General features: G+C 39.5%; 4 protein-coding genes and 1 long non-coding RNA gene across 7 annotated transcripts; 4 read left to right on the forward strand and 1 right to left on the reverse strand.

Annotated features, from left to right (window-relative positions):
• Nucleotides 1–1866: 1866 nt before the first annotated feature.
• Nucleotides 1867–16004, reverse strand: rpl14 (ribosomal protein L14). Of its 2 annotated transcripts, XM_030411825.1 has the most exons (6): nucleotides 15890–15964; nucleotides 15127–15228; nucleotides 14933–15027; nucleotides 14132–14231; nucleotides 13181–13234; nucleotides 12370–12465 (listed from the first exon to the last, which is right to left on the reverse strand). In XM_030411825.1, the coding sequence occupies exons 1-6, from the start codon at nucleotides 15890–15892 to the stop codon at nucleotides 12406–12408; spliced, it is 414 nt and encodes a 137-aa protein (XP_030267685.1). In that variant the 5' UTR covers nucleotides 15893–15964; the 3' UTR covers nucleotides 12370–12405. The 2 variants fall into 2 exon arrangements, with proteins under 2 accessions (XP_030267686.1, XP_030267685.1); XM_030411826.1 differs by lacking the exons at nucleotides 12370–12465; nucleotides 13181–13234 and adding an exon at nucleotides 1867–1926 and having other exon boundaries at nucleotides 15890–16004.
• LOC115578725 (uncharacterized) lies at nucleotides 5016–5949 on the forward strand. The gene is made up of 2 exons (XR_003983521.1): nucleotides 5016–5055; nucleotides 5165–5949. It is a non-coding gene; the product is annotated as an uncharacterized LOC115578725 (long non-coding RNA).
• LOC115578722 (butyrophilin subfamily 2 member A1-like) lies at nucleotides 6682–10846 on the forward strand. The gene is made up of 5 exons (XM_030411824.1): nucleotides 6682–8038; nucleotides 9224–9562; nucleotides 9681–9746; nucleotides 9911–10018; nucleotides 10128–10846. The coding sequence occupies exons 1-5, from the start codon at nucleotides 7978–7980 to the stop codon at nucleotides 10205–10207; spliced, it is 654 nt and encodes a 217-aa protein (XP_030267684.1). The 5' UTR covers nucleotides 6682–7977; the 3' UTR covers nucleotides 10208–10846.
• Nucleotides 16005–17213: 1209 nt separating the features above from the next.
• LOC115579149 (uncharacterized) lies at nucleotides 17214–21008 on the forward strand. Of its 2 annotated transcripts, none has more exons than XM_030412671.1 (6): nucleotides 17214–17329; nucleotides 17739–17780; nucleotides 18435–18472; nucleotides 18572–18945; nucleotides 19653–19798; nucleotides 19984–21008. In XM_030412671.1, the coding sequence occupies exons 2-5, from the start codon at nucleotides 17755–17757 to the stop codon at nucleotides 19764–19766; spliced, it is 552 nt and encodes a 183-aa protein (XP_030268531.1). In that variant the 5' UTR covers nucleotides 17214–17329; nucleotides 17739–17754; the 3' UTR covers nucleotides 19767–19798; nucleotides 19984–21008. The 2 variants fall into 2 exon arrangements, with proteins under 2 accessions (XP_030268531.1, XP_030268530.1); XM_030412670.1 differs by having other exon boundaries at nucleotides 19653–19782.
• A 588-nt stretch (nucleotides 21009–21596) lies between these two features.
• LOC115579148 (uncharacterized) lies at nucleotides 21597–25446 on the forward strand. Its single transcript, XM_030412668.1, has 5 exons — nucleotides 21597–21749; nucleotides 21890–21912; nucleotides 23824–23932; nucleotides 24080–24256; nucleotides 24430–25446. The coding sequence occupies exons 1-5, from the start codon at nucleotides 21747–21749 to the stop codon at nucleotides 25075–25077; spliced, it is 960 nt and encodes a 319-aa protein (XP_030268528.1). The 5' UTR covers nucleotides 21597–21746; the 3' UTR covers nucleotides 25078–25446.
• Nucleotides 25447–27872: the final 2426 nt, after the last annotated feature.

Raw genomic sequence — 27872 nt, forward strand, 5'->3', positions numbered from 1 at the left:
GCACGCACACGGGGGTCAAGGACCTGTTACAATAGCTGCCAAAACTCTCACAGCCTGCGAGATTAAAGATATGATCTGGGAGTTATCAAGTCTCTGGTTGACTGGAAAATCTATTTCCTCGTACATTTCAAGATGATATTAATGTGACAACGACGCCAAAGTTAGTTCGGATACGAGCTGTTGTCACAAGTTCAAGCAAAGACATACAGATTTTATTTTGACTTTTGATTCATCTGTCGCTTGTTTGCTTGATAAATCGACCAGAAAATGGTCGATCAGTGTTTCCCAAAGCCCAAAACAACCTCATTATGTCTCAAAACGTTTAAAGGGATATTCCGGTGCTAAGCTAGTGGAGTTTTAATGCCCCGGACTATGTGCCGAGGCCCTATTTGTACTGTTGCTGAAGTTTGGTGCTGTTCTGAGCATTATTTGTGTCTTTTTGGTGGCGGTTTTATATTTGGATCCGTTTACTGCAGTGTATTGTTGTCGTGCGGTCGTTTCTGAGGTTGATAAAACTCTGTAAATTAGCGGTCTGCTAACTTGATCTCTACGATATTAATGAGGTAAATCTATTTTTCCATTACTGAAGAAACCAGCTGTCCTCAGAGGAAAATACGGTCCCCAGAACACTATTTGCAGCTGGAAAGGTGGCAGGGTCCGCCACATATAAACAAAGTAAGCCAGAATGATATTGTGCTGTCCACTAGGGTCATTTTGTTCATTCAGGCTGGATTAAAGTTTCATCCCCAGAACTACACAGTGTTAGCTAAAAAAAAACATTGCTCAAAACTATCAGAGTAGTTGAAAACCGATCGATGAATCATTGCAGCCTGGGAGGAAAACTAAAAATTTACGTAAGAGTCACGTTGGGGAGCAGAAATGTGCTTTTTCTTCACGAATCTCACGACCCCTCAGAACTTACCGGAGTCCCCTTTGCACAGATCCTGATACCAAAGGCTGGAAATCAATGCTTATTTCTCTTTCCTATATATTTTTTTTTTTTTTTTTAATAAATACTACTAGAATACAGTGCAAATATGACAGAACACACTAGACAACACTGACAGAATATCACAGTGACACCACAGGAGGCATGGCTGCAGCATTAAGAGCTGTATAGATAATACAGGCCGCGTGAACACAATAAAAACACACTTCTTTAGTAGTGAAACATGCACCACACTATTTTGGCTTTATGGAGTAATTGAGAAAGGTGAGTTACTGACAACTCATGACACTCTACCACATGTACACTTTTGGATAATAAATATAGTAAATAATAATGGATCTTGGTAGCATCACACGTGATTAACAGATCTTTCACTGCACTGTCAACTAAGTGGGAAATCAAAGCTCTCCCAGCGACATTATTACCTCCGTATAGACTGCGCTCCGGCCCATATGGGACCCCCCTCAGTCCCTCTGTACTGTCAACATGCCTGCTGGCTGCATCCACAATAACATGACGGTGCGGGGCAGCCTGCGCCAACAGCACGCACACGAGAGCTGCGTGGACACGGGCAGCATGCTAAACCGAAACTGCGCCTCGAAGGATGCGCATGGAGTCCAAGTGGCCCCCCTCCTGAAAACCCCGCGGGGGCCCACAGAACTTGACTCACATTACTACACGGGCCCTCACCGTCAGCCTGCTACCTGCATGCGCTACACCGCCAGTCCAACTCACCGCGGAGGGGTCTGAAGCGGCGCCAGCAGTCCGTCCTGATCCGTTCGCTTCGGGTCCGCGGGAGTGTTGCGGGGCTCCGCGGCTGAGGCTGCGGGTTCGAACGAGGCGGAGATCCTCCGGCGGGCAGTTTGACACTCGGTACCGACTGACAGCGAACCGGAGCAGTGATTAATCCACCGAGTCCCCCGTGAAGTCTGTCACACTGTCAGCCCAGCCTCCCTCTTCCTCTCACCGCTCTCCCTCTCGCGCTTTCAGCTGCGTCAAACACGCACAGGTGGCACGGCGATGCAGGAAGTGCTGCTTTCAAAATAAAAGCAGCGTCGTTCAATTCAACTAAGGAATCGATTCAAGGAGACGAAGCTCAGGGGCTGTGAAAGGCGAGGCGAGTTTATATATGATACCAATCAGACTCAAGACTTACACATAATAATACTCTGCATGGGGAAGAGAAAATACATCAGTATATAAGACATGTTTGGACAGAATTGTAACAATATTAATGAAATACTTATACAAACTTAGATATATTCATTTTTACATAACTGAATAAAGAAGCTGTTCTCAGAGGAAAATAAGGTCTCAGAACACTGTTTGAAGCTAGAAAGGTGGCAGGGTCCGCCACATATAAACAAGGTAAAACAGTATGATATTGTGTTGTTCATTTAGGTCAGCTTGTTTGTTCAGTCATGAAGCGAAGAGAGTCTATTTAGTTTGTCTGGGCATTAAAAAATAAGTCAGCAAAGATCTTTCTCTTGTGATTATAATTGCTTTCCAAAAGCTACATTGTTCACCTTTAAAGGTGCATTATGTAAGAACTGACCTTCCAGTGGATCGCCATGAGACCTTATTACAGAAAACAGATATGAATGGTAGTAAATGGCAAGAGACAAATAATACTTAGGCCCCCTTTGAATGACGTGACGTTCATGACGTTCCCATGTGATGTTTGTCAATTTAAAAGATAACTTTTCAACTCAAGAAAGTTGCAGTTTGTCAAAGAACTAATATATGAGAATGTGAAAGTACATAATGAAAGAGACACCTTTATCACTCTCACCGAACCCCATAAAATCTGTCCATCTGCAAAACACATTAAAAACTCATTTGTCTTGCTTGGACAGAAATCGTATAATTTCTTGCAATGTTTTCAGGGTGGCAGTAGGCTGATTTTGTGATTGTCTTTAGCAATAATTCATGTGATGAATAGATATTATACACGTAAATACATGTCATGGATTAGTCAAATAATTTGATATGTAACAAAGGCCTTTTGCTTTGCATTTAGATTATTTCCCCATATTCATCATAACTTTTTGGAAGAAAATGAACAACTGTAACAAAGGATTAACCTGCCTATTTTAAAATTTTCATTTGATTGGATAAATGTATACTCCTGAGTTCAGTGAGTCAACGGAAATATTTGGCTTCTTCTCCAGAGAAAGAGACAAGAGAGGAATGTGGAAACACTTGAAACCTTTAGGCATCCATTTTTTTCAGTATAAATGTGTCATTTAGCAGAGAAGCACAGAGGTATCACTTAGAAAACTGTCCCATCAGGGACTTTACTGAAATAACACTATGAAGTTGAAAGTTAAATGTGTAAATAAGTGTATGATATCAGTCTATGGATGAAATATAAAGGCATCTTTTAACGGTGGCCTATATAAGATGGAGCCCTCTTAATGTGTTATGCCTTTATTTTGAAGTGGAATCCGCCTGTTTTCCGGTGTCGTTACTAGTGAATGACAGCTCTATCATCACTGCGCATCGCTACCATTCATCTCTGACGTCAGAGCTGCGCTCGTAGAGAGGCATGTTTATCAGGCCCAATGATAATAAGACTGAACGTACTTGATCTGTATCTGTACCTGATCTGTGCTCGCGGTGGATCGATGAACTGTGAAGGTGGAAGATAAAATGACTTGTGACATAAATGATTCTGTGGAAGAACAATGGCTCATCATATACACGGTTTTTATACTTTTAGATACAATCAAAGCGAGCTGCCGTTCAGACCAAATAAGTCACCTCTCAGTCATCCTCCGACACATTCCCCAGGCTGCCGGGGAGGAATGTGACGCCTGGTGCGGGTGTGTTGTGTGTGTGTGTGTGTGTGTTTGTGTGTGTGTGTGTGTTTGTGTGTGTGTTGGCCGCCGTGTGCCTGTTCTCTGCACTGAACCAGCTGGGCAATGTTCAAGTGTGTCGTTATGTAATATTTACAAGCTTCTCTCTGAGGTCTGGAGTGGAACCTGTTTGGCGGCTGACAGGAGCTTTCACCATGGCTGCCTCAGCCACGACCGTCTGCTGAAGGAGGTTCTGGAGAACATCTGTATCAAGTCCAGTCCAGCGGTGGCAGGACGCACTGTGGCGGAGGCCTGTTTGTGGAACACCAGCTCAATTTGATAATTAATTACTTCCTTCTATCAGCACAACCTGGCAACACAGTCAAACCTAGTGTTGAATCTAAACACGACTTTGTAAAATCAAGCAATGTGCATCTGAAAATACATGAACTGGGCACTGTTTCTTTTGAATAAATGAAAATAAAGACAAAGGGGTCAAAGTATTCTATTAGCTGATACTGCCATCTAGTGGAAAAAGGGGTTAATGGCATGAAACAAAACGCTGCCCGATGTGCTTCATATATATCAGTGGCGGCTGGTGACTGAAAAAATTGAGGACAGGAGGAAAACCAGTCCACAGTGTCATGTTATTTTATACAAGTCAACTACTTATCCCTACTTTCTTATATTTAATGAAAACTAAGCAATAAAACAATGACTCATAAGAATTCTTTAAAAAACATTTTATTTAATGGCTGATATACAAGACAAAAAAAATACCACTGTATACCCCTTCCGGAATTTGATCCCCAGTCACCTGCTCTACTCACTGTGCTGCCACAGCAATCAATGTACATACTTCAGGACAGCACAGGACATCACACAGTAGGTGGCGCTGTGCCGCTGCAGAAACACGTCTCTGTTCTGAGTTCTGCTCTCTGATCTCTGTCTCTCTCATTCAGACAGATTACCTGAAAAACATTCAAGGAATCAACAAGTTTCACACTGTTACAAAATACAAAAAGGTTTACTTGTCCAATTTTGAGGCATTTATTATTAAATAAGTTCCCAAATGTGACTTTAGTTGTGATCCAGAATGGTTCAAAGGACATTTCTCATTAAACTCATGTTTAATTTTCCCTTTTGTGGAAAATCCTTCTCCTTTGTCTCAACTCAACATCTTCTCTGATCTTCTGTCAGAAGCTGAAAACAGGAACGCTGTCCGTGCTGGAATCATCTCCACTCTTTTCTTTCTTCCATTCTTCCTCATTGTCATGGTTGTTCTGGTTGTGAGGAGCAGAAGGACCCGTAAGTTCAAATACAAACAAGCTTTCTTGTTCTCCACAGTTTAGAGGATCATGCAGTTCACTAACAACGTCCTTTAACAAGTGTGACAAACTTATTTTCTTTCTCTCAGAGGTTCATAGAGAAGGAGCAGGAGGAGGAGAAGAAGGAGAAGGAGGAGGAAGAGGAGCTGTCCGTGTGTTAGCATGCTGACGTTAGCATGTAGCTCAGATCACCTCTGTGTCTTAATGCAGCTGCTGGCTGAAGAATAAAACAAGTTCAGTTCTGTAATGTGACCAAAAACAGCAGCAGGTGTTTATGAATGAACTCGTTCTACTGTGTGTAATCTTGTTGGTCACATGGTGCCTCGACGCAGAACGAGAGCAGCTTTCCATCATTTTAAAACATCATCAGGAAGAAAACTTTCATCTCCAGCTGGTTGTGAGAAACTGGTTCCTGCTCTCATCTTAAACTGGTCCGACTGCTGTAAACGTCTCTACTGGACGACCCACATCAGACAATATGAAGCTTCTGCTCATCGATCAAACTGTTACTGTCCCTTTAATCTCTGCTGAGTGGATCTGAGCAGCACTGCTGTGTTTTTATCTTGCTATTTTCTGCTCTGACTTGAAGCTTTTTATCAGCCTCATCCAGCGTCTGTGAGCTGAATATCAGCATCCAGTGTTTGGAAACTTCAGGACTGTGCTTTTATTTTTCCTTCTTGTTCAATCTGTTAACTGTCACACTTTATCTTCTTCTGACTGGAGATCAAACACATGTCAAACTTGATATTTACTTACTTTTGTCGATGATGTCTTAAAACACATTTATTGTATTTATCGGCATATGACTTGTTGCTCTATGTTGAATGTTTCAGTGTAGAACTGATGAATAAATAAAGTGTTTCTCTCTCATTTATAACAGTTTAGATGTGTGTTTGTCCCTGTAGAAAGATCTCTCTGTGTAGAAAATGTATGTGTTCATGTTCCTGAGTTATCAGGACTAAAAGAGCAGGAAGTGAATTTAGTGCTGATGTTCAGTGTTTCCTACATTAACTAGACTGTGGAGGAATTATTCAAATCCTTCAAAGTAAAAGAAGAAATATCATGTAAAAATATTAATTAAAAGACTTTATGGACGTACCATCAGAAAAATGTGCTTCAGCTGCATTAAAAGTACTTTAAGTTCTCATAATATCATAATTAGAATCATGATACTGTGAAAGTTATAATTCTGTGTGAGTACATTTACTTTCTTTTGTACTTTTACTGCAGTAACATTCTGAATGCAGGACTGTTAATTGTAATTACAGCCCAGTGATGGAATGTAACTAAGTACATTTTGAGGTACTTGTACTTCACTTGAGTATTTCCATTTTCTTCTACTTTCTACTTCCTCTCTGCTTCATATTGGAGGTAAATATTGAACTCTTCCTCCACTACATGTATCTGATAAGTTCAGTCACTGTCTTTACTGATGCAGCTGAATCACATTTCAAAATCTATTCTATCTGCAGTCAGATGAACAAAAACTCCCCCTGTGGATTTATAATGAACGTGTCACATTCAGGAGGACAGAGACTGAAACATAAAGATACAGCTGATGATTTATCTGTAAAACACGAGCCTGATATCACTAATAAATGAGTCAACATACAAAACAAAGTGCTGATCATTCATCAGCCTGTTTACAGTCATCACGTGGTCGCTCCTTCTAATCTGAATAACAACCACAACATGTATTTGATCACTTTGCTTGAGATCATGTAATTGTACCGGTGGTTGTGTGTCCGGCCTGTATTATTGTTTCAGTGACAAAGACAAGTTGCATCGCATCATCTCCATCAGTAATAACGGACCCTGTCTGGCTCCGCTGCGGGAGAGCGACGCTGTTCTCCGGGGGGAAGTTCACCGAAGCCTCGGTCAGGAGGGCGGAGCGCCCGGTGACGTTTCCTCATTAAATGTGCTGATTTTATTTTCTATATCAGCTGTCAGAGACAGTTACTGCAACAACACGACAGCTGAAGGCGACAAAGACATTGTGAGTTCAAGTGTTCACTTGTAATAACCGCCAGTGAGCAGCGGGAGCTGCGTGGCTCTCTGCCGGGCACAGACGCTGTTTGTCGGACGGACGTGTGACGAAGAGTCGGTGGTACAGACCGGATGACGGACGCTTTTCTACGTATCAAACAATGGAAGTAAAAAAATAAAATAATGTCTTGTTTCTTGACGTCTTCTGTCTTGTCTTAAATGTATGTTGCTGTGTGTTAATGTTGTGTTAATGCTGTGTTAATGTTGTGTGTCCCTGTAGAGACTCTGAGTCTCCTTGTGTCTGAATGTTGCTGTAGATAAACCTGCCTTGTCTAAAGTCACACAGCTCTTCTTCAACTACCCATCATGCCTTGCGGAAGTTAATAAAATCATAATCTTTGGGATTTTACAGCGTCTGACGTGAAAAATACAACACAGTAGATTCCATGCAGCGTTCAGAACAAACTGAAGACAAAGTTCCTGTTCGGACTGAACGATGTGAAGAATACAGAGATTCAGTCTGTGACCAGAACTCTGACAGTGTGGGCGGGACTTAAATAGAGTTGTGTGAATTCAGTACATCGATATGTGGCGATTATTGATACCCTTTACCTCTGGTTGGGGTGAGTCAGACGCCGTCTTACGACTCAAAGGGCATGAACTCAGTCGGTCATATGAAGTATTGTGAAACCTTCACTCTAATGTCCAACAGGAAGTCAATTACGACTCGGAAATAAGAGAAGTACAGACATGATCCGAAAGGAGGCAATGTAAATCCAAAGGTGTTTCCCCTCCCGGGTTCCCCAGTGTTGTAGATGATGTGTGAACTTCATTACAGAGTGTAACTGATCACAGCCTCCTCATCTGTCTGCTGGATATCATCTTATTACTTGTTGTTGGACAGAAACGTTGAATAATGCAGCTGATAATGTGTTTAGTGTTTGTGTGTGTTTGGACTTTTCCTGCAGTGATCTCAGGTGAGTGAGTTTAATTATGATGTGATCATCTTCAGGTGTCTCTTAATGACACCTTGCTGTGGACAAGCTTGATTTGAAGTAGAGAGAGCATTAACATTAATGTTGTTCACTGTGGCACTGAGTCTTTATTTACACCTGATTCTAAACCTGAGGAGAAAACACAATGTGACAACTTGTTCATCATGTTTGTCACAGACTGAAAACAGACCGACAAACAGCAGATATTTCATCTTTTACATTCTCTACTTCATTCACTTTTACAAACACACTCCTCACAAGTAGCTCTGATATTGACACATGAGGACAGACATTTAGTCCAGCAGTTTATTAGTTGCTGCAGTGGTTTCACTCAGAAAGAGTCAAGTGTGTCTGAGAAATGAACAATTATTCTGTTTATTTGTGGAACTGCTTCACTTCAGTTGTGGGGCGATAAAAACTACAATATCCAGAAATCCTGATCTGATGTTGAACACAGTTGATGCTCGAGTGGTTTGATTTTACATGAGAGTTAAAAGTCTGAAGAGGGGAAAAAAAGAAAAGAGCAGCAGAAAAACGCAGTGAGGGTAACTACCCTGCAGAGGAAACTGGGAAAGGGCGTAGTTAAGATCTGGTGCGTGTGTGTGTGTGTGTGTGTGTGTGTGTGTGTTGCACAGTAGGTGGCGCTGTGCTGCTGCAGAAACACGTCTCTGTTCTGAGTTCTGCTCTCTGATCTCTGTCTCTCTCATTCAGACAGATTACCTGAAAAACATTCAAGGAATCAACAAGTTTCACACTGTTTAAAAAATAAGAAATGGTTTATTCGCCCAGTTTTTGGGCATTTATTCCCAAATGTGACTGTAGTTGTGATCCAGAATTGTTCAAAGGACATTTCTCATTAAACCCATCTTTTTTCCCCTTTTGTGATCTTGTTAAAGAATAATTTTAACATAAATAACAGTTTGAAGCAGGATGATTGTCACTCAGTGAGTCAGCCTCTCTCTGCTGCTCTTCTGTGATCTGAGTCATTTGGAGTCAGATGTATTTAAAGTGGAGCGACTGGTTCTGTGGAGACGTCCATCTTTATGTCCCCGGCCTTTATAGGCAGGTCAGCAGGTGTTTGTCACAGTGGAGGATCCTTCCCTGAAATGAGAGCAGCTGTTATGTGGAGGCTTTAAAACAATGTAAATGTGCTGTTTGTCTCCTCAGCAGGGTATCGAGCTGTTTGCCCCACTGAGCCCATCAAAGCTCAGGAAGGTCTGAATGTAACGCTTCAGTGTGGTCTGGATCCCAGGGTCAACCTGCTGGATTATACATCCGACTGGAACAGAGCCGACCTGGATCGGTTTGTTCACGTCTATCGACACAGACGTGATGATCCTGATCCACAGCTGCATCTGTACAGAGGCAGGACCACTCTGGTCCATGAAGACCTGAGCAGAGGAGTCCTGACCCTGCTCATCTCCTCAGTCCAGCTGTCTGACGCTGGACCCTACAGATGTTTTGTCCCAAATCTGAAGGCAGGTTGCACCATGAAGCTGACTGTTGGTAAGTCTGAGCCCCAATAAGCAGACGAGCTCTGTGGACACAGTCAGGTCCTTTCTGTCTGACTGCTGCTGCTGCTTCATTTAGCCAGCGTTTAAATCATGTTGCTCACTTTAAACAGGAGAGAGAGAAACAGCCAGCACACCCAGACCTCCACTGGACCCTGTGACCCAGCCAGACCACCCTGGTAAAGAACTCTGAGTTGTTGGTGTTTACATGGTGTTCTGCTGTCAGTCATGTTGCTGATTCAGAGTAAAGGGAACACTTTGTGGAAACAGGAGAGAGTTGGCTTCATCATCATCAACACTTCTCCTTTGTCTCAACTCAACATCTTCTCTGATCTTCTGTCAGACGCTGAAAACAGGAACGCTGTCCGTGCTGGAATCATCTCCACTCTTTTCATTCTTCCCTTCTTCCTCATTGTCATGGTTGTTCTGGTTGTGAGGAGCAGAAGGACCCGTAAGTTCAAATACAAACAAGCTTTCTTGATCTCCACAGTTTAGAGGATCATGCAGTTCACTAACAACGTCCTTTAACAAGTGTGACAAACTTCTTTTCTTTCTCTCAGAGGTTCATAGAGAAGGAGCAGGAGGAGGAGAAGAAGGAGAAGGAGGAGGAAGAGGAGCTGTCCGTGTGTTAGCATGCTGACGTTAGCATGTAGCTCAGATCACCTCTGTGTCTTAATGCAGCTGCTGGCTGAAGAATAAAACAAGTTCAGTTCTGTAATGTGACCAAAAACAGCAGCAGGTGTTTATGAATGAACTCGTTCTACTGTGTGTAATCTTGTTGATCACATGGTGCCTCGACGCAGAACGAGAGCAGCTTTCCATCATTTTAAAACATCATCAGGAAGAAAACTTTCATCTCCAGCTGGTTGTGAGAAACTGGTTCCTGCTCTCATCTTAAACTGGTCCGACTGCTGTAAACGTCTCTACTGGACGACCCACATCAGACAATATGAAGCTTCTGCTCATCGATCAAACTGTTACTGTCCCTTTAATCTCTGCTGAGTGGATCTGAGCAGCACTGCTGTGTTTTTATCTTGCTATTTTCTGCTCTGACTTGAAGCTTTTTATCAGCCTCATCCAGCGTCTGTGAGCTGAATATGAACTACAAAGATCTCTCTGTGTAGAAAATGTATGTGTTCATGTTCCTGAGTTATCAGGACTAAAAGAGCAGGAAGTGAATTTAGTGCTGATGTTCAGTGTTTCCTACATTAACTAGACTGTGGAGGAATTATTCAAATCCTTCAAAGTAAAAGAAGAAATATCATGTAAAAATATTAATTAAAAGACTTTATGGACGTACCATCAGAAGAATGTGCTTCAGCTGCATTAAAAGTACTTTAAGTTCTCATAATATCATAATTAGAATCATGATACTGTGAAAGTTATAATTCTGTGTGAGTACATTTACTTTCTTTTGTACTTTTACTGCAGTAACATTCTGAATGCAGGACTGTTAATTGTAATTACAGCCCAGTGATGGAATGTAACTAAGTACATTTTGAGGTACTTGTACTTCACTTGAGTATTTCCATTTTCTTCTACTTTCTACTTCCTCTCTGCTTCATATTGGAGGTAAATACTGAACTCTTCCTCCACTACATTTATCTGATAAGTTCAGTCACTGTCTTTACTGATGCAGCTGAATCACATTTCAAAATCTATTCTATCTGCAGTCAGATGAACAAAAACGCCCCCTGTGGATTTATAATGAACGTGTCACATTCAGGAGGACAGAGACTGAAACATAAAGATACAGCTGATGATTTCTCTGTAAAACACGAGCCTGATATTACTAATAAATGAGTCAACATACAAAACAAAGAGCTGATCATTCATCAGCCTGTTTACAGTCATCACGTGGTCGCTCCTTCTAATCTGAATAACAACCACAACATGTATTTGATCACTTTCCTTGAGATCATGTAATTGTACCGGTGGTTGTGTGTCCGGCCTGTATTATTGTTTCAGTGACAAAGAGAAGTTGCATCGCATCATCTCCATCAGTAATAACGGACCCTGTCTGGCTCCGCTGCGGGAGAGGGACGTTGTACTCCGGGGGGGGGGGGGGGGGGGTTTATTATATATATATATATATATATATATAATATATATATATATATAATATATATATATATATATATATATATATATATATATATATATATATATATATAACTCTTCCCTATTGGCTCTTCAAAAACACATCGGAGGTAACTCTTCCTAACATTGAACTGACTGTTCATACTTTAATGTTTGAAATCAGAAGTTACCTACATTTAAATCTTTGCAGTATTTCATATATGAAAAACAATACAGGGAGGTTAGGTGGGCAAGAGAAAGATCAGTCATTATTGCTTCTCCTATTTATTTGATTCCTCCTCCTAGGTTCTCAACTTGATCGAATGTCAGTGGACACATTTACAACATATTCTTTGGCTTTATGATTGTTAAACTGAGCAAGTACAGTTTTCTGTATGTGAAGCATGCAATGTATAAAAAAAATTATTTTACAATCACCGTCAAGCTACTGTCGGCACTCAATTGTAATGTTTAGAAAAGGCTACGGTGCACTTTTCCCATTTTCTAAAACAAAATTCTTTGGCCTAAATTAGATCACGTATATTGAGCAGTGATCTTTACAGACAGAACAGATTATAAATATGGTCTGGTTTAAATGCACCACATTCTGTTTACTACCCCATGAAGTGTATTCACAATAAATGTCAGAGGTAAAAAACAAACAAACTCTCAAATGTATTCCATTCTTGCCAAGTAAACATAAAGGAAGAGAAGACACAGATGAACAATTGAACATGAGATTTATTTTGTGAAAACTGTTCACTTCTTTGCTGCCTCCTTCTGGAGCTTCTTCACCTCATGCTTGATGATCTTGTTCCTCTGCAGAAACAAAACATACAGTGCATTAATTCAAATAACAAATTCAGTGATCACCACACTTAAAGTTGCACTAATCAAGCCCTTAAACTGAAGAGTTGTTGGGTGTTGAATCAAGCTGCAGCTCAGAAAATTAATAATCATTTTTCATTTGATGGTCACAGACTGAGCATGGATAATGGCACGTACTGTCAGTGCTTGCTCAATAGCACAATTAAACTGACCCATCATTAATTTTATGTGCTGCAGCTGTTTGGTCCGCTGTGAAAAGGCTCCAGTCATATTCATCACAACTGCTTCCATTACCAGCATAACAAGGCTGCCACAAAGAGCACGCCGGACAACAGACAGGGTTCATTTTAGAGCTGGCCTCACTATAAGGCACCTCATACAAGTGGAAACCTCATTTATATTCAACTATGAGGGTGTTCTTATTAACATGGAGGGCACAGTACTAAGTATAACATTAATAAATTGAGTGCATTGAAGGTGGAATAAACAATTAGTCAGAGAAGCCATGGGGATTTTGCAAAAGCATGAGCTGATTACAAAAAAAACAAGATGTAAAAGGGAATCATCTCAAACACTAAACAAGTGCAACACACACACGTCAAAGTTAAATTAGTTTTGCCCCTCATTTCTTTGTACTAAACAGCCAGAATTATGCTAGTGCGGTCTGGTTCAATAATATTGCAGTAATGAAATCTGTTGCACTCACCATCCTCTTGGCCTTCATCACCTTGTAGCGGTCAAAGTCAGACATTTTGGCCCTCTGCAAAGATAACCAAGGAGATGCAGTCAGGGACACAACCAGAGCTCGACAAAAATCAGTTCTGTGGCTGCACTCAGTTTGGCCATGCTGGTATGAAGCATTAGTATACAACCTCCAAGGTGAGTGCGCTCAGCAACTCTGAATCTAATCTGGGTATGATAAAATAGTGAGTTTAAAAGGCTCCGTCTCGTCTATTACAGTGTATGTGACATTCAGGACACTTGGGCGAGTCAGTGAAATACACTTCCAATGTTAAAAATTGTGGTTACACATCAGGAGATGTCTACAGTTTACTGTTTGAGGGGGATGTGATCTGCCTCCCCTAAATTAATAACTGCCTCTTGAAACAGCAATAAAGTTTCATACAATTGTAACCTTATGGGGGAAAGGGCAGAGGCAGAATTTCACACAGCATGGATCATATGTTTAGCAAGTTAATACCATCATCCAGTAACTACATTGATCACACAAAAGAACATGACACTGTCAGGAATTGCTGGAGGAAAATGGATAATTCAGTGACACTGCCAGGAACATTTGAGGAACAACATCACAAGGACATTTTACTCAGGTGCTGCATTAAATTGGAAACTACCTCTGCACCGGGCAGCCAAGCAGCACAATCTCAAGACGTCTTCCTATCTTAAATACCACGTGGTCCCATCCATTAAATTGAGAATTTTACCTATAGTCTAAAAAACAGTTAAACTGGCGTCACTAATAAAAAGCAATAACTTATCTAATTCTTAAGCCACGTTTTAAACATTTCCAATAGAAGCTGTGACATCTTAAACAATGCACTGAGGAAAAGAAGAATCGAGAGACTGGTTACACTGTTACACATCAAACCTAATATCTAGAGCATTGATGGTGATCACAAACAAACACGGCTTTTACCTTCTGTCTTGCCTCGATCTTCTTGGCCCAGCTGGTTTGTGCCCACTTATCGTTGACTCCGGCCTTCTCCCAGGCTCTCCTCACAAACTTCTGGCGGGCACTGCAACCCATTACATACAGTCAGTACTGACAGAGTCATCAATGCTTCTTCACATGTAACCACTCTTCAATAATACAATATTTCTACAAGACACCAGATTCATGTTCATGCACTCTACACCTGTGTGTTAGATGAAGCGTTCAATTAACAGGATCTTTTTTCTTTTTTTAAATAAAAGGAACAGATTGCTGTAGGGATGAAATATGTTTGTGGACTAGCATTTCTCTGGTTCCCAAAGGGCCTATGGGATTTTTCTGTTGGACTGTTTATCATTAAAGAAGATCACAAAGTCTTGTGGCAAACACATATTTATGATATTTACACGTTTCATTCAGCAAGATAATTTTCACAAGTGATTTTTGAAGAGTAGAAGCAATTGGAGTATATAACTAATATACCGTAAACATATTTGCAGGCGCATCATTTTAAAGTCATGACTATGCTTTACGTTACACTATATATTTATAGAGATACAGATGCAGTGAGTGAAGTTGGACATGCACAATGTAGGTTTTTTTTCTGGTCTGAAAAGTATTCCCACAAATCTTTCTATCATTGTATAATGTTCAACCTCATGAACAACTACATTAGGTAGAAAAACCACATTCACAAATAAGCTTAACTATATTCATTTGGACTGCAGTGATCAAATCCCATGCAGGATTTCTCATATTATGGATCTGACCAGCGCTCCCACTCACCTGTGTGGTACTTTGATGACATAGTCTGTGAGCTGCATGCACTTGAAGGGCATGGATTGCCTCTTCACGCCTGTGCAGGGTCCATCAACAAGAGCCTGAAAATCACGAGGCATAAAAACAAAAACCCATCACAATCAACAACTTGGAAATAGGGCAAATATACTGATCAATCCCCCGTTCACCACAGTGCTCACCCTGTTTTGGTCGATGACATCTACGATGGCCACCAGCTTGCCAGCATGGGGTCCGAAAGAGACGTAGGCAACACGGCCGATCTCAACGAAGCGTTTGAACACCTGACAGACAGAAATTTGCAGGTTAAAAAAAGAAAAAAGTGATGAAGTTGACAAGATGGCTAGATGCTTCGCCCTGGGGTAGTGGAGTGCATTACTGTTTACGCTACTGCATATGTCTGGAGACGTAAAGACACGTATTTCTAAAATAACTGATAACAGATTAGTGTGACGGCTGCGGAACTACACAGTTTAAACACAACGTTTCCCTGCTAACGGCACTGCTACTGTACAGCAACAGCTGATACACGGCTCAGCTAGCTAACGTAAGCTAGCTAATGTTCCTGCTAACGACGTGTGTACCGTTCACAAAACACGATTACATTAAACAGAAGATATACAATGCATTTAAATGAAAAAAAAACATCGCCAGCACATGCTGTTAGTCGACATTTTGGGGACAAAACACGTGAAACGGGTTCGCTTCACCGGGCGGCTCTCGGCCCGCTGAGCCTGATAGACCACGTTGTAATGCGGCCACTAGCCGACATCTTACATATATATCGTTAAAACTCTAAATATACCCACATTAACATATAAAACACTTCGCGAATGTGCGCATGAGTGTGTTAGAAATGCATATGACTCTTGATATCCCACAATAAGGGGAAATATAAAAAGAAATTTGACTTAGAAAATGCTAAAACTCTCATGGCGAACTCACCATGATGGCAGTCCGGGAGCAGAAAGGACGTCACAGCTTCCGCCTGGCGCACATACGGCATCCGCTCAATCTTTACACATGCGCAGTGTGTCTCGGTTTTAACACGGCAATATTAATCAAGACACTCGGTGTTAAAATCAGCTAATAGCTGACAAGCTATCCACAAAGTAAGCGTGACATAATGCCGATAAATATAAAATATACTGCGGTTAAAATATGTACAAGGCCGCTAGATAAGACTGCTACGTCACATTCATGTTGCCTTCACAGACTCAGTGAAATGTCGGAATTATTACATCTACAAGCGTTATCAACGACAACTCTTTACCGTGTTAGTTGTAAACACACTTAACAATAAACAAACTCTTATCTGGATTGCTGTCTTAAAAAATATAAAAATGTAACACGAAACAACCCAACAGTGCTTATTCAGATACTTAAAACAATGCAGACAACATACAGACACCAAAATGACAAAATGTTAAAACCGATTATGTGGATTTTGTAGACATTTGATGAATATAATTCAAACTTTCTTAACTTGTGAAATGACAGTTTAAAACCATCAACGAAATGTAGGCTATTCTTTAAATTAATTAATTATAACAATAATTAAATCATAGGTAGACAACCGTGACCTACAGTATGGACCACAAATGTAGAAACAAATAGATTTATTTTCTTTCAAAAATATCCAGCTGGGTGGTTGGACAAAAACATTGAATTTCTAACCAACGATATCATGATTTTATTCGAATATTGTACCCATAAATGTCGATTTGCCAAATCCTCTTCATTGTGTAACTCCCTTAGAATATTTTTTTCATACTTAATAGGCTTCTTTGAAAGAATGAAAGCGCCCATGCCAGAACATGTGTGTGTGTGTCAACATTTTAATTATGATAGTCCTTTGATGTTCGTTTTTCCCTCTCTTCATAAATGTATCATGACTTTGCCTTCTCACCTACATATGTTATCATTGCTTCTGTGTCATTATGACAACATTTTACTCTCTTACCCTCTGTTTTTTTCCACTCTCATTCCAGTTTTTCATTACAGCCGTTACATTTGATATTTCTCGTACACAGAGGTGTGATTTTGATTCTGTAGTTTGTACAAGCAATTAAATTTGTCCAATGTGAGTTTGTCATTGTTGTCATTATTTTTATTTTCTTCAAACTTTAAGCACAACCATAAAAGCCACCATTTTTACATTAAACCTTTTCCTATAAATGTTGTTGTGAAAATTAGAAATGTATGAATAAATGAGATTTATAAGTACTAAAACGTTGCATTTTTGTTTGGAACATTCGGTGAGCACTTGAATGCAGCACAGGGGCGGGGAGTGTTGAGACGGAGTCGAAGTAAACCGAAAGTATAACAGTCCGAATCACATTTTGCTTCAGAGCAGCAGATGATCCAGTCCATCCTTCGACTGTGGTAACTACTCTTATTCAAGATTGATTAACAAACCTTAATGATGAAGGAATTGTGTTTTCAATTTATTTATTTAAAATGTAAGTAAAAATAAGCAATCTCCGTATGTGTGATGATGAAACCCCAGCTAAACTGTTTTTGTACTGTTCGTTACTGCGCAGTTTATTAAACACGGTTGTCAAATATAAAACTCACAAAAGCGATGATAGTTTTCACATTTATGATTTGTAAGGAATCATCTGACGTCTGTAGCTTTCGATTCTGACTGAAGAGGCAACAATAGTTTAATGTATTTACATAAGAATGCGTCAGCATATGTATGTAATGTTATTATGTCGGTCCATGCTGCCTGATTGAAGCTTTTGAGTCTGTTTCAACCTCTTGTTTTAACAATAGGAATATTGTTTTCCAGGTGACAGAGAGCCAGAATGGCGACAACCATTGACCCCGTCATGTAAGAACCCGTCTTCTGTTCTGTTGTGTGCAGAGTACCTGTCTCTGAGATGCTCCAACATCACAGAGAATAATGCTCGTAGATTGAGCCTGACTGGAAGGTTAATGCTTACATGGGTAGAACACATGAGAGTAAATAATAAACTGAAATGAAGGGAGTGAAATACATTTTCAAATCAGTCATACAGCCCAAAATCACAATCACATTGCCTGACAAACTGTACAGTGAACGACATCCTCTGTCCTTAGACCCTTGATTCAAGTGAGGAAAAACTTGCCATGTCAAGAGAGAAAACCCTTGTAACAGGGAAGAAAAGATCCACAGAGGAGGGATCCTATTTCCAGAAGAGACAGACATGTGATAGATGTCACATGTATAGAACAGAACAACACAATCACAGTTTACAAATTGCATTGACTGAATATCTGACACAATTTATATAATTTCTGTGAATTGTGGTGTGAGGCATTGCCAAGTGACTTGGCTCTTAAACTGAGCCAAGTCACAATTTTTTCACTTTTGCATGTATATTTTGTCTTATGGTCATCATCACTACAATATATTCTTCACACAGTGCCACAGTAAATATTGCTGAGAGCAGAACTTCTTTTAGCTCTTTTTTGTAAACTCTATCACTCTTCTTCTTCTTTCCAGGCTCCCACCTGATTTATTCCAGAGCATGGGGAGAAGAGGTAGGCTGCACACATATTTGCCTCATACATCATAAAACATTGCTATGACATATTCTTTTCCATTTCCATTGAACTCCTCCTGCATGGTATGTGTTGCAGATTACCCGACAGAGGTTTCTAACTTTGTGTTGGAGCATCGAGGCAACTCTTACAACTTAAAGAATCCAGCTGGTGCCATATGGAAGGTCGGAGGTGTGGATGACACCGTTTATAAAGGGAACCATAGCGAGGTAGATGAGTGGGGGAAATTCTACCTTCGCGATGAAGTGAGCATGCAGGTTGTAGGTGTAGTGACGGGGAAGTCATGTCCGTGTGACCAGCTCGTTCTGATGACCTGTAAGGACGGAAAGTTCTATGCTTACGATGGAGAGGAGCTGCATGTGGTGGCTTCAAGTCTGGAGCAGCTGGCTAAGACAGGAATAGAGTATCCAGCAAAGGAGAGCTACTACAACGGGGAGGCCTTCAAACATATGGTGAGAAGTTAAAGCTAAAGGAAGAGTTTACCCCAAAAGATTTTTAATTCAGTCACTATCTCACCCCAGTACCGATGGAAAGTCCACAAAACATTTCTGGGGCTCCATAGCAAAATGCCATTGCAGCGTTCTCCATAACAGCTGGTATAGATGAGGACTTGTCTTAAAACATAACAACAACCAAAAGAAGATCCGTCTCTATACAGCTCTTCCTGTGTAATCCAAGTCTCTAGACAGCTGAGATCCCAAATTGATATGAAAAGACATTTTTTAGTCCCTTGAGCTTGTGCTCACTTCAGATGGAGTACATGCCAACACTTTAATCTTAGCTGCTACAGTGAAGAGTTCAGCTCAAAAAAAGTTGAAAATAACTTCTCTTCAAGTCAGTTTGGGATATTCAGGCTTCTTGAGACCTGGATTACATCTGACAAGCTGTTTGGAGCCATTTTATGTTTTGTTTCCAGATTGTTTCTTGTGTTCTGAAACAACTTCCCATCTATTCCGCTGTTCAGGAGAATGTTGCAATTTTGCGGTGAAGCTCCAGAAATGTTTTGTGGATGAGGAAACTTCACCACTGGCATGGGGCTCAGTAGATTAATGACTGAATTTATTTTTGGGTTAATTTTTCCTATAAATATCTGGAACCAAGCTGGACATTGGTTAGTGATTACCTTTGTGCACTGACAATGATTTTGTGTCGTATGTAGACCGAGAAGGACTGGGATAAAGTGAGGAAGGGCGCCGTGGGGAAGAGGTTGGATGAAGCGCATCGTAAACTGGTGACGGCAGAAAAGTCCAAATTCCTGGCGAACCTCGCATAATAATCTCTGCTGCAGGGTAAACAATAACATCAGTATGTTTTTCTTCTCCGTTCTAGATGTATTGATACTGTACAACACCTCCAGATCAGCATATTAACTCAAAGCATATTTTAAGAAAGATGGTTCTGAGCAGTCACGGACCAGTTCTGTGTCACACTGATACTTGTTCTGTTTTGAGTGATCTAATTTGTTTCCTCTCTCTCTGTCCCGTCTCCAGAAGCCAGCAGCTGATGCACTTTGTCTTTGTTCTGCTGATAACTGTTAAATCAATGTAAAAAGGAACAAAAATAAGCAACATTGTGGGTGTTTGAACAGATAATGACTATGAGTGATATTTCTGTTTTTATTGTATCCATGGAAACATACAGAAGGGGGACAGATTGATGTAAACCTGAATGACTCAATGTACAAACATCATTAATGCAGATGTTGTAATGCTTGGAAAAAGTGGTCAGTGAATGAGTTTGTTAAAATTATCTGATTATATGTTAATGGCCTTCAAAGTCACCACAGTATTCATAGTGATGTTCCACTGATATCTTAATCACTAAAGTTATATGTTACCATTTACAGTGATTGCATCTGTATTCTCAGCCTGTGTTGTTGTCTTTGTGTGATTATTGGCATGGAGAAATGTAAATTCTGGATTTTGAGTATTTGATTATTTCAAAACAAATTATGTCTCGAATGGGGGATATGTAGTGCTTAATGTCTCTTTCTATATTATAGACTCATTATTGATTACAGGTCACCTTGTATAACTTGTGTATTCTTATTATATAAAACTACACACACACATCTTATTAAATGTTCTAGACAGGTTTGGCTATTGTGCACAACAGGATATTGAATAAGGCAATACCTCGAGGAACAGATCAGAGCGACCTGGCCAGATGTTTCCTGTGTTGACAGATTACTTTGTTTTGCCAAATTAGAAGTGAGTAGTGAGCCAAAATCCCCCTGGAGCCCCAGCAGGGAGGAAGTTAAAAGTAGAAGCCCCTTTTGGTTTGGAGATAGGGAAGCTGATGTTACTGGTCAGTTGTTACTCGTATGATGAAAATTGACAGATGTCTAAAAGTGAGTTAAAAGGCCCCATTGATGTAAAACATAGAAAGAGGAATAAGACGTGTAAGTTATAAGAATAAGTGCATGAATAAGATTGTATTTGTCATATTCTCTGGTTCCATATTCTGCAGACTGTGGTGCACAATTCTTTGTTGAATAAAGAATCAAGGACAAAAAGACTTCTGTCCATATTCTTATTTTATTTTGTGTAAAAAGTTATTCCACAACAATATCACAAATAATATTAAAGGGAAACACGTGGTTACCTAATATACAAGGAACTTTGAGCTGTTATGAAACAGTCTCTGTTTGATACTGATGCCTGTATATCACCTACATAAGCTAAGAAGAGCATCAGAAAGAGGATTTGGTATTTCTATACGGTAGTTATTGTGGTTATTCTTAATGCCTGTCCACGGGGCGGATTCCAACGTTTCCTGGTTGGATAAATCCAATAAAAATTCATTTCTGAAAATAATGAACTAAATTAAATTAAACATAAAAACATCTCAGTGAGACAATGTGTTTATGGAAGCTGTAACTTCAGTCACGATGCTCAGTTACAATCAGTTTCATTCTGACTATCCGGCCTAAATGAGTCATCACTGCATCCCGGGATGTTGTGCTTTAACTGGAGTTCAGTGGCACCACTCCCAGATACACAGTGCACATTCTGTCTTTTATTTGCTTGTACAGTTACATATTAACTAAAACTTTCTTATCTGTTCAGAAGTGAACATAGCAGTACTGCATTAATCCAGTAAAACAAAGTGACCATCGTGATAAATCTCTCCCAGTCTGTACATTGACTGTTTGGTTTCTACATCCCATCATAAACCCAGACAGGGAGTGGTGGTCTGAGTCAGGAGGGAGGGCTCCATTCTTACTTTCTGTTTCACTTTCTCCGTCCTTACAATGGTGAGTAGCTGCCCTTACGTGGTCTCTCTTCGAATATATTTTACCATTATGATTTCATTCTGCATTGCTGATTTAATTTATGTTACCAGTGACATGTGTAACTGTCATGATGTGTCGTGTATTGTTTCTTTTTGCATCAGGCTGCGGCACAGAAGAAGACGAGGTGAGTACACTGATTCACTCACACATAAATGGTCACTGCTGTGTTCTGCATGAACATGAACAGCAGAATTGTGATATTGTTGTCAGAAATGTACACAGGTAACTCACACAGTGCCAAATTGTTGTGTATTTGAATCTTGAACTACTTCTGGAAACTTCCCGATTGTATAAAAAAAAAAAAAAAAAAGACCAGATCAACAAAAGTTTGCTATCTATGTTCTAAAAATAAAAATTACTTTTTGTTAGCATTTCTAAGTATGTCTGTTCAGAACATGGTGGCTTACGTTATGTTGCCAATTGTCATTTTTGTGCTGGTTTATAGTTTATTACCCCAAGCATGTTTTTCTGCATTATACCTTTTAAATACAAGGTTTCAAAACCTTATGAATCAGCCGATAAATCAATAAAGGCAAATACCGATAAGTTGGTCGGGCTCTGCTATTTTGCACAATGTTCATTGTGTGTTCTTCAAGGAATTTAGACGGTAAAAAATTCCAAGGGGTCATGTGAGTCATGTAACTTAAAAGAACCCTGCTTGTCGTGTATTGTGAGAAACATGAGAAAACCTGCCTGAATAAACTCAGTTCACTGCATACAATTTAAAGGTGTATTTACTCATTAATTTAATACAGTTATAACAAGACAATTGTAGTGGGGAGAGAAGGAAGATAACTGGATAAAATGGAATTGTAGAATTAGAAATGTCAGAGTTATGGTTAGGCATCCTGCAACAATGTCCTTTCGGAGGTGTACATAGGTGTGTCGGGGCAGGCTCCCATTGGACCATCCCCTCTGTTAAAAATGAACAAATCACCTACTGCATATATACATAGACGCCTCATTGAGCTCTGGACCGAACTAATACAAGTCAATGCAGTGAACTTTATAAAGCTCCTTCTACAAAGTGCTGTAAGTTAATGCCTCATTTACACATTCACACTCATACGGATACGTTTGCGGAACATAGCCTACTGCAACTTTATTTCTTTATCATTAAATGTTATTGCATACAATATCATATTTTAAAATGTTCTGTCATGAAGTACATCTCTTCACTGCTAACTTGAAACAAAGCAGCTCACTGCCAGTTGCAGCTTCTTATCTTGATTTGCAGACTTTGTTAATTTTTTTGTCTCCATGATTGTTATTATTCTTACTTAGATTATCAAAAGCTGCTGTAAACACTCATACAAACGTTAGAATAATACATAGGTGGGTTTGGTGCCGACCTGTATACTGAACATATGCGGAGTAGTTAACGTTTATAATCATCAGAGAACTTTACACATGTTGTTTTTGGTTCCTATATGTTTCCTGAATATATTTATAAGAGTGTGAATGTGTAAATGACTTATATGATATTAACTTATAGCATTTGTAGAAGGAGCTTTATAAAGTTCAGTCCATTGACTTGTATTAGTTCGAGGGGCAGAGCTGCCACATCCAATATGGCGGCGACCATGTCGACGTATCGCAGCAACGAGCCAACCTGCTCAGTGAGGAGTCTGTGTATATATGATGCGACTGACAGCTCTGCCAGCTGCCCGAGCTTCTGGTCTCTGCCATCACTACATCCTTTCAATTTAAGCTTGCACGAATGCGGCCACCTCTTCATGCCTGTGTGGTTTTTCCTTCTGAACAGACGTAGTTAATCTCTTTAAAGTCCTAATACTGACAACTAAACTGTGTTTATGAGCTCAAAGAGAAATAATTACTTTATTAGTAAAGCCGATTCTGAAGTACAGTTCATCTTTTCTTGAAGTGCACAATGAAAATAAAAAAAACTTCCTCCAGAATGTTTTTCTTCTCACCTCTGGCCCTAATACTCTTCCATCCTTTAAGGACGTTTATTCATACTGCATTTTTTACAGGAAATACATTTTCTGACAACAGTTAACATTTGTTATTTCAGGGCAGAACAATATCTGGAAAAGGATGATTTTTTCAGAAGGAATGCTTTCTTGATTATCAATGAAATGGTGGCTAAGAGTCCTGCTCGTCCTTCAAAGTTGGTTGATGAGGTACGTCTGATGAGGACTGTTATTAACGTTTGAAATGTTCTGTTTTTTACATAACGCATTGCTCTGTCATAGTCTATTTTCTGCACATAAAGCTACTCTGATACACAAAACTCAGAACCTCTCTGTGAATGTGTTTTCACTCCACAGGTTCTTCACAGCATCTTCTTTCTGGGGGTGATCAAGGATAAACCAAAATATTCCCCAAAAGATATTCTGGACGACGAAGACGTGCTTAATAAGTTGAAGGGCCGCTACCCTCAACCTTTTGAGACATTTTCCTCACAACTACCCAAGCGGAGTCCATTTTCATGTGTGCTGGACATGGTGAGGTTATAGTTAATACAATGCTAATACAATGTTCCTTATCACATTCTATCAAATTGTTAGTGTGCTAAAAATATTACAGTGTATGTTTTAATCATCATAGAATTTAACAAACACAAAGGAATACTAAGCTAGATAATATCATTTTAAATAATAGTTGTGATTTCTTGCAGGTTGTCAACCTGAATGGACAACAGAATGAAGATCAAATAAAAAACAGGCTGAAAGAGTTGATAGTCGATAATAAGCTGCAGGGAAAACAGCTGGTCTCTAACACCATCTGTGTCTCTCAGCCCGACATGACCCCAAAATCAGTCAGGTACTACGGAGTGTCCATGTCCACTTCTGGCCGTAATCCTGGGCAAATCGTCGTTGCTGCATCCTGTCTCAGCAACTGGGACAGTTACGTAGCTGATGCAGTTGTGACCTACTATCCATTGAAGGTAAAGAAGTCATACTTTGATGGAACCATCAAACTTCCAAAGCAGGCCAGGTGTGAGGCGTTTACCCTCAGAGAGGGAGCCCCAATGGCTCCGTGCAGATCATGTGGGAATATGTTTGGTTTGACAACAAGTGAAAATCAGCAGTGGGCCTATGGCAACTGTGCTGAAGCTGAAAGTCTGAGCAACTTGCTCAAAAATGAGAAAGAAATGAGAAAGCAGGTAAAGCAACCATCTGACACATGCACACCTGCAAACAGGAAAAGGGCTGTAGAGAATGTACAGAAACTGCTTAAGCAGTATCTGGACAAGGACTCTAAGGAGGATATTAAGTTGAAGTTTCAATGGGATAATCAGTTCTACATCCCACAAGGGAACTGATGGCATATTAAGTACTGATGAGTACAATTCTTATGGTCCTTTATTAGAAAGTGACCAGATCGATCTGGTGGTTTTGATTCTCTATCAGTAGAAACTTCTCTGTACTCCTCTCAGCACTGACATTCCTGCCTGTTTGTGGACAAGAAATTCATGTGATCAGAGATAAATATGTTTTGCTTTATCATCACATTGATCATCATTTATCATTGTTAATGCTTCAGCTATTACTACTGTAACAAAGATATGAATATATTCATGGCAAAAATCATAAACCTATATGTGTATTAACTGTTTGAAACAAGCATGTAGAGGATGTTAAGGTTGATGTATTGATTGTGAAATGAACAATAAAATGATGTAAAACTATAATTTGTTGTACTAAGTTTGTGAAACCTTTATTCTACATGTGAAAATGCCCCACTTCATAAACAAAGAACAGAGAAACTCAGATTACAACACACAGAGAGGGAGTGTGACGTCCTTCTCTGCTGAGACATTTCTTAACATACTAAATAGTTGTTTGCTGCTATTAAAGGATGAATTCCCCCAAAAGTTTCGTAATCCTCAGAACACTTTTGGAGCTTCACAGCAAAACAGCATTGCAGCATTCTCCTAAACAACTAAAGTAGATGGGGACTTAAATTAAGTAACTTGAAATAAAAAATTAAAATAATTTTGAAAAATTGGATTAAGGGGGATGAGTTGTATGGAGCCATTTAATGTTTTTTTTTCCTCTTTATTTGATTGTTCTCTTTTACACTTTAAAACAAGTCCCGAGCTTCTTCAGTGTTTCAGGAAAATGTTGAAAGACTCGTGAGGCTCCAGAAATGTTTTGTGGACAACAAAAACACACCTGACTTTCCATCAGAATGGGGATGAGCAGATAATGACTGAATTTTCATTTAAGGGTGAATTTATCTTTTAATGGTCTAAATTTCATAAATCTAATCTTTAAAACAATATCAGATTGGTGAAACCTTCATTCTGTTTCGGAGAATACATAAAAAAGGATGTTACAACTGAAGATGTTCGTTGGATATTCATGTTACAGTGATGAGTGTTAAAGCCACACTTGTCCACTATGGAGAACAAACAACAGCTGGAGGATTTCTACCTGCTTGCTGTCACTGAACCTGATGGAATAAACAATTACAGGCTGACTGGAATAAAGATGTTTGAGAGACAATGTTAGGCACACCACTGTGGCCTTGTGTGTCCCAGAGATGAAGGCAGGACTGAATAAATAATCTGTTTATTTAATTCACTGAATAAATTCAAAGTGGTCCATCTTTACTTTTGAGGTATGGTGGAAGCCTGTTTCTGAAGATGAAGACTCAGACCCAGCTGGACAGGAATGTGAAATACCTGTCAGACTTGCATATATCTACATATTTGTACATTTTATGAACATTTAAATTGTTAAAGTGTTATAATTAAAAAAAAGAAAAACAACTTCTCCTAAAAATAATAACAGGCTACATTAGATGTATTGTACCAACTTACTGCAGAGCAGTAGAGAAAACAACTGCAGACAGAGACTTGATAGAAAAATATGACAGAGCAGAGCAGAGATAACTCTTATCGATATTAATACCGATTATAATAATTAAACAGTTTCATTCATTTAATCAATTTATTATTTCTTAACTACCCTTTGTTCATTTTGGCCTTTGTTTTCACTGACCTATGAATATTGCATTATTGTTATTATTATATTGGGGTCATTTGATCTGCTGACCAGAAAGAGAAAATGTAGATATAAAAAAATCAATAAAATAATTAATAATTATATATAATAAATATATAATAAACAATTGAAATACATTTTTTTACTTTTTTTTTTTTTTTACTCAGAGCTTAACCATGTCATGTAATTTGCTACTTCAGAACGTTTAAAGAACAAATAGACTGAAGCTTATTACTGGGACCACAACAGAAAAATTGCAGATGAGCCTTTAATATCCATAAATCCACATTATAAACACTTCACCTGACCACCACTGGACACATTTCACAGCCTGACACTGTACAACCAGGGTTTGACCTACACCTGTAATGCAGGCGGCCACCAGGGGGCGCCCGAGACATTTCAGCTTCAAGAGATGTCATGTCTTTTTTCCACTTTAATGTCTTAGAATAAAGAACAAATAACGTTTAACTGTGAACCATGTTACAGAGAATGTTTTCTTCCTCTTTAAACAACTCATATCCAAACACGTACCAAAAGAAACACATAAAGAACAAAAAGAAAGGAATAAACAAGGTATTTACTGCTAAAGTGTAACGCTTCTTCTCAAAGCCTAGTCTTCCTTTATAAATATCAGTTGTCCCAGGTGTCATCATTTATGTTATCTGCTGTGTGCATACCGTGTATTGCATTGCTGTGGTGTGATGCTGCTGTATGTGTTGGAGTTGTCTTGTAAAGTTCATTACATTCAGCAATCATATTGTACATTATTATGTATCAGTGATGAGTGGTGTGTGTGTGTGTGTATGCGTGTGTGTGTGTGTGTGTGTTTCACTGTTTCATTGTCTTGTGATTTGTGAGTAAAATGGCAGTACTTGGTCTACTGATCCGAATGGCTGTGCTGTGATTCAGCCTTTGACTGAGGTGTGTGATGATGGTCTGGTGGATTTGACTGGATGCTGCAAATAATTAACTTGGGTTTGATGGTCGGGCTGGTGCAGCGGACCATGTTTTCTGATTTATAGATAGATAGTTTTCTTTGTGACAGAGAGTCAGAATGGCTGATGGTCCAGTGAAGTAAGAACCTGTTTTCTGTTCTGTTCAGGGA

This window comes from Sparus aurata, chromosome 3 (assembly GCF_900880675.1).
Source record: "Sparus aurata chromosome 3, fSpaAur1.1, whole genome shotgun sequence".
NCBI lineage: Eukaryota > Metazoa > Chordata > Actinopteri > Spariformes > Sparidae > Sparus > Sparus aurata.

Excerpts from the sequence above, each read along its gene's own strand:
- LOC115578722 (XM_030411824.1), top strand. The coding sequence starts at position 7,978 with ATGCAGCTGATAATGTGTTTAGTGTTTGTGTGTGTTTGGACTTTTCCT. Across the intron at positions 9,563-9,680 it reads CACCATGAAGCTGACTGTTG|GAGAGAGAGAAACAGCCAGC; the intron begins GTAAGTCTGAGC and ends CACTTTAAACAG. Across the intron at positions 10,019-10,127 it reads TGTGAGGAGCAGAAGGACCC|AGGTTCATAGAGAAGGAGCA; the intron begins GTAAGTTCAAAT and ends TCTTTCTCTCAG.
- rpl14 (XM_030411825.1), bottom strand. Across the intron at positions 14,232-14,932 it reads GTCATCAAAGTACCACACAG|TGCCCGCCAGAAGTTTGTGA; the intron begins GTGAGTGGGAGC and ends AATGGGTTGCAG. Across the intron at positions 13,235-14,131 it reads AGATCGAGGCAAGACAGAAG|AGGGCCAAAATGTCTGACTT; the intron begins GTAAAAGCCGTG and ends TTATCTTTGCAG.
- LOC115579149 (XM_030412671.1), top strand. The coding sequence starts at position 17,755 with ATGGCGACAACCATTGACCCCGTCAT. Across the intron at positions 18,473-18,571 it reads CCAGAGCATGGGGAGAAGAG|ATTACCCGACAGAGGTTTCT; the intron begins GTAGGCTGCACA and ends TATGTGTTGCAG. Across the intron at positions 18,946-19,652 it reads GGGAGGCCTTCAAACATATG|ACCGAGAAGGACTGGGATAA; the intron begins GTGAGAAGTTAA and ends TGTCGTATGTAG.
- LOC115579148 (XM_030412668.1), top strand. Across the intron at positions 23,933-24,079 it reads CTTCAAAGTTGGTTGATGAG|GTTCTTCACAGCATCTTCTT; the intron begins GTACGTCTGATG and ends TTCACTCCACAG. Across the intron at positions 24,257-24,429 it reads TTTCATGTGTGCTGGACATG|GTTGTCAACCTGAATGGACA; the intron begins GTGAGGTTATAG and ends GATTTCTTGCAG.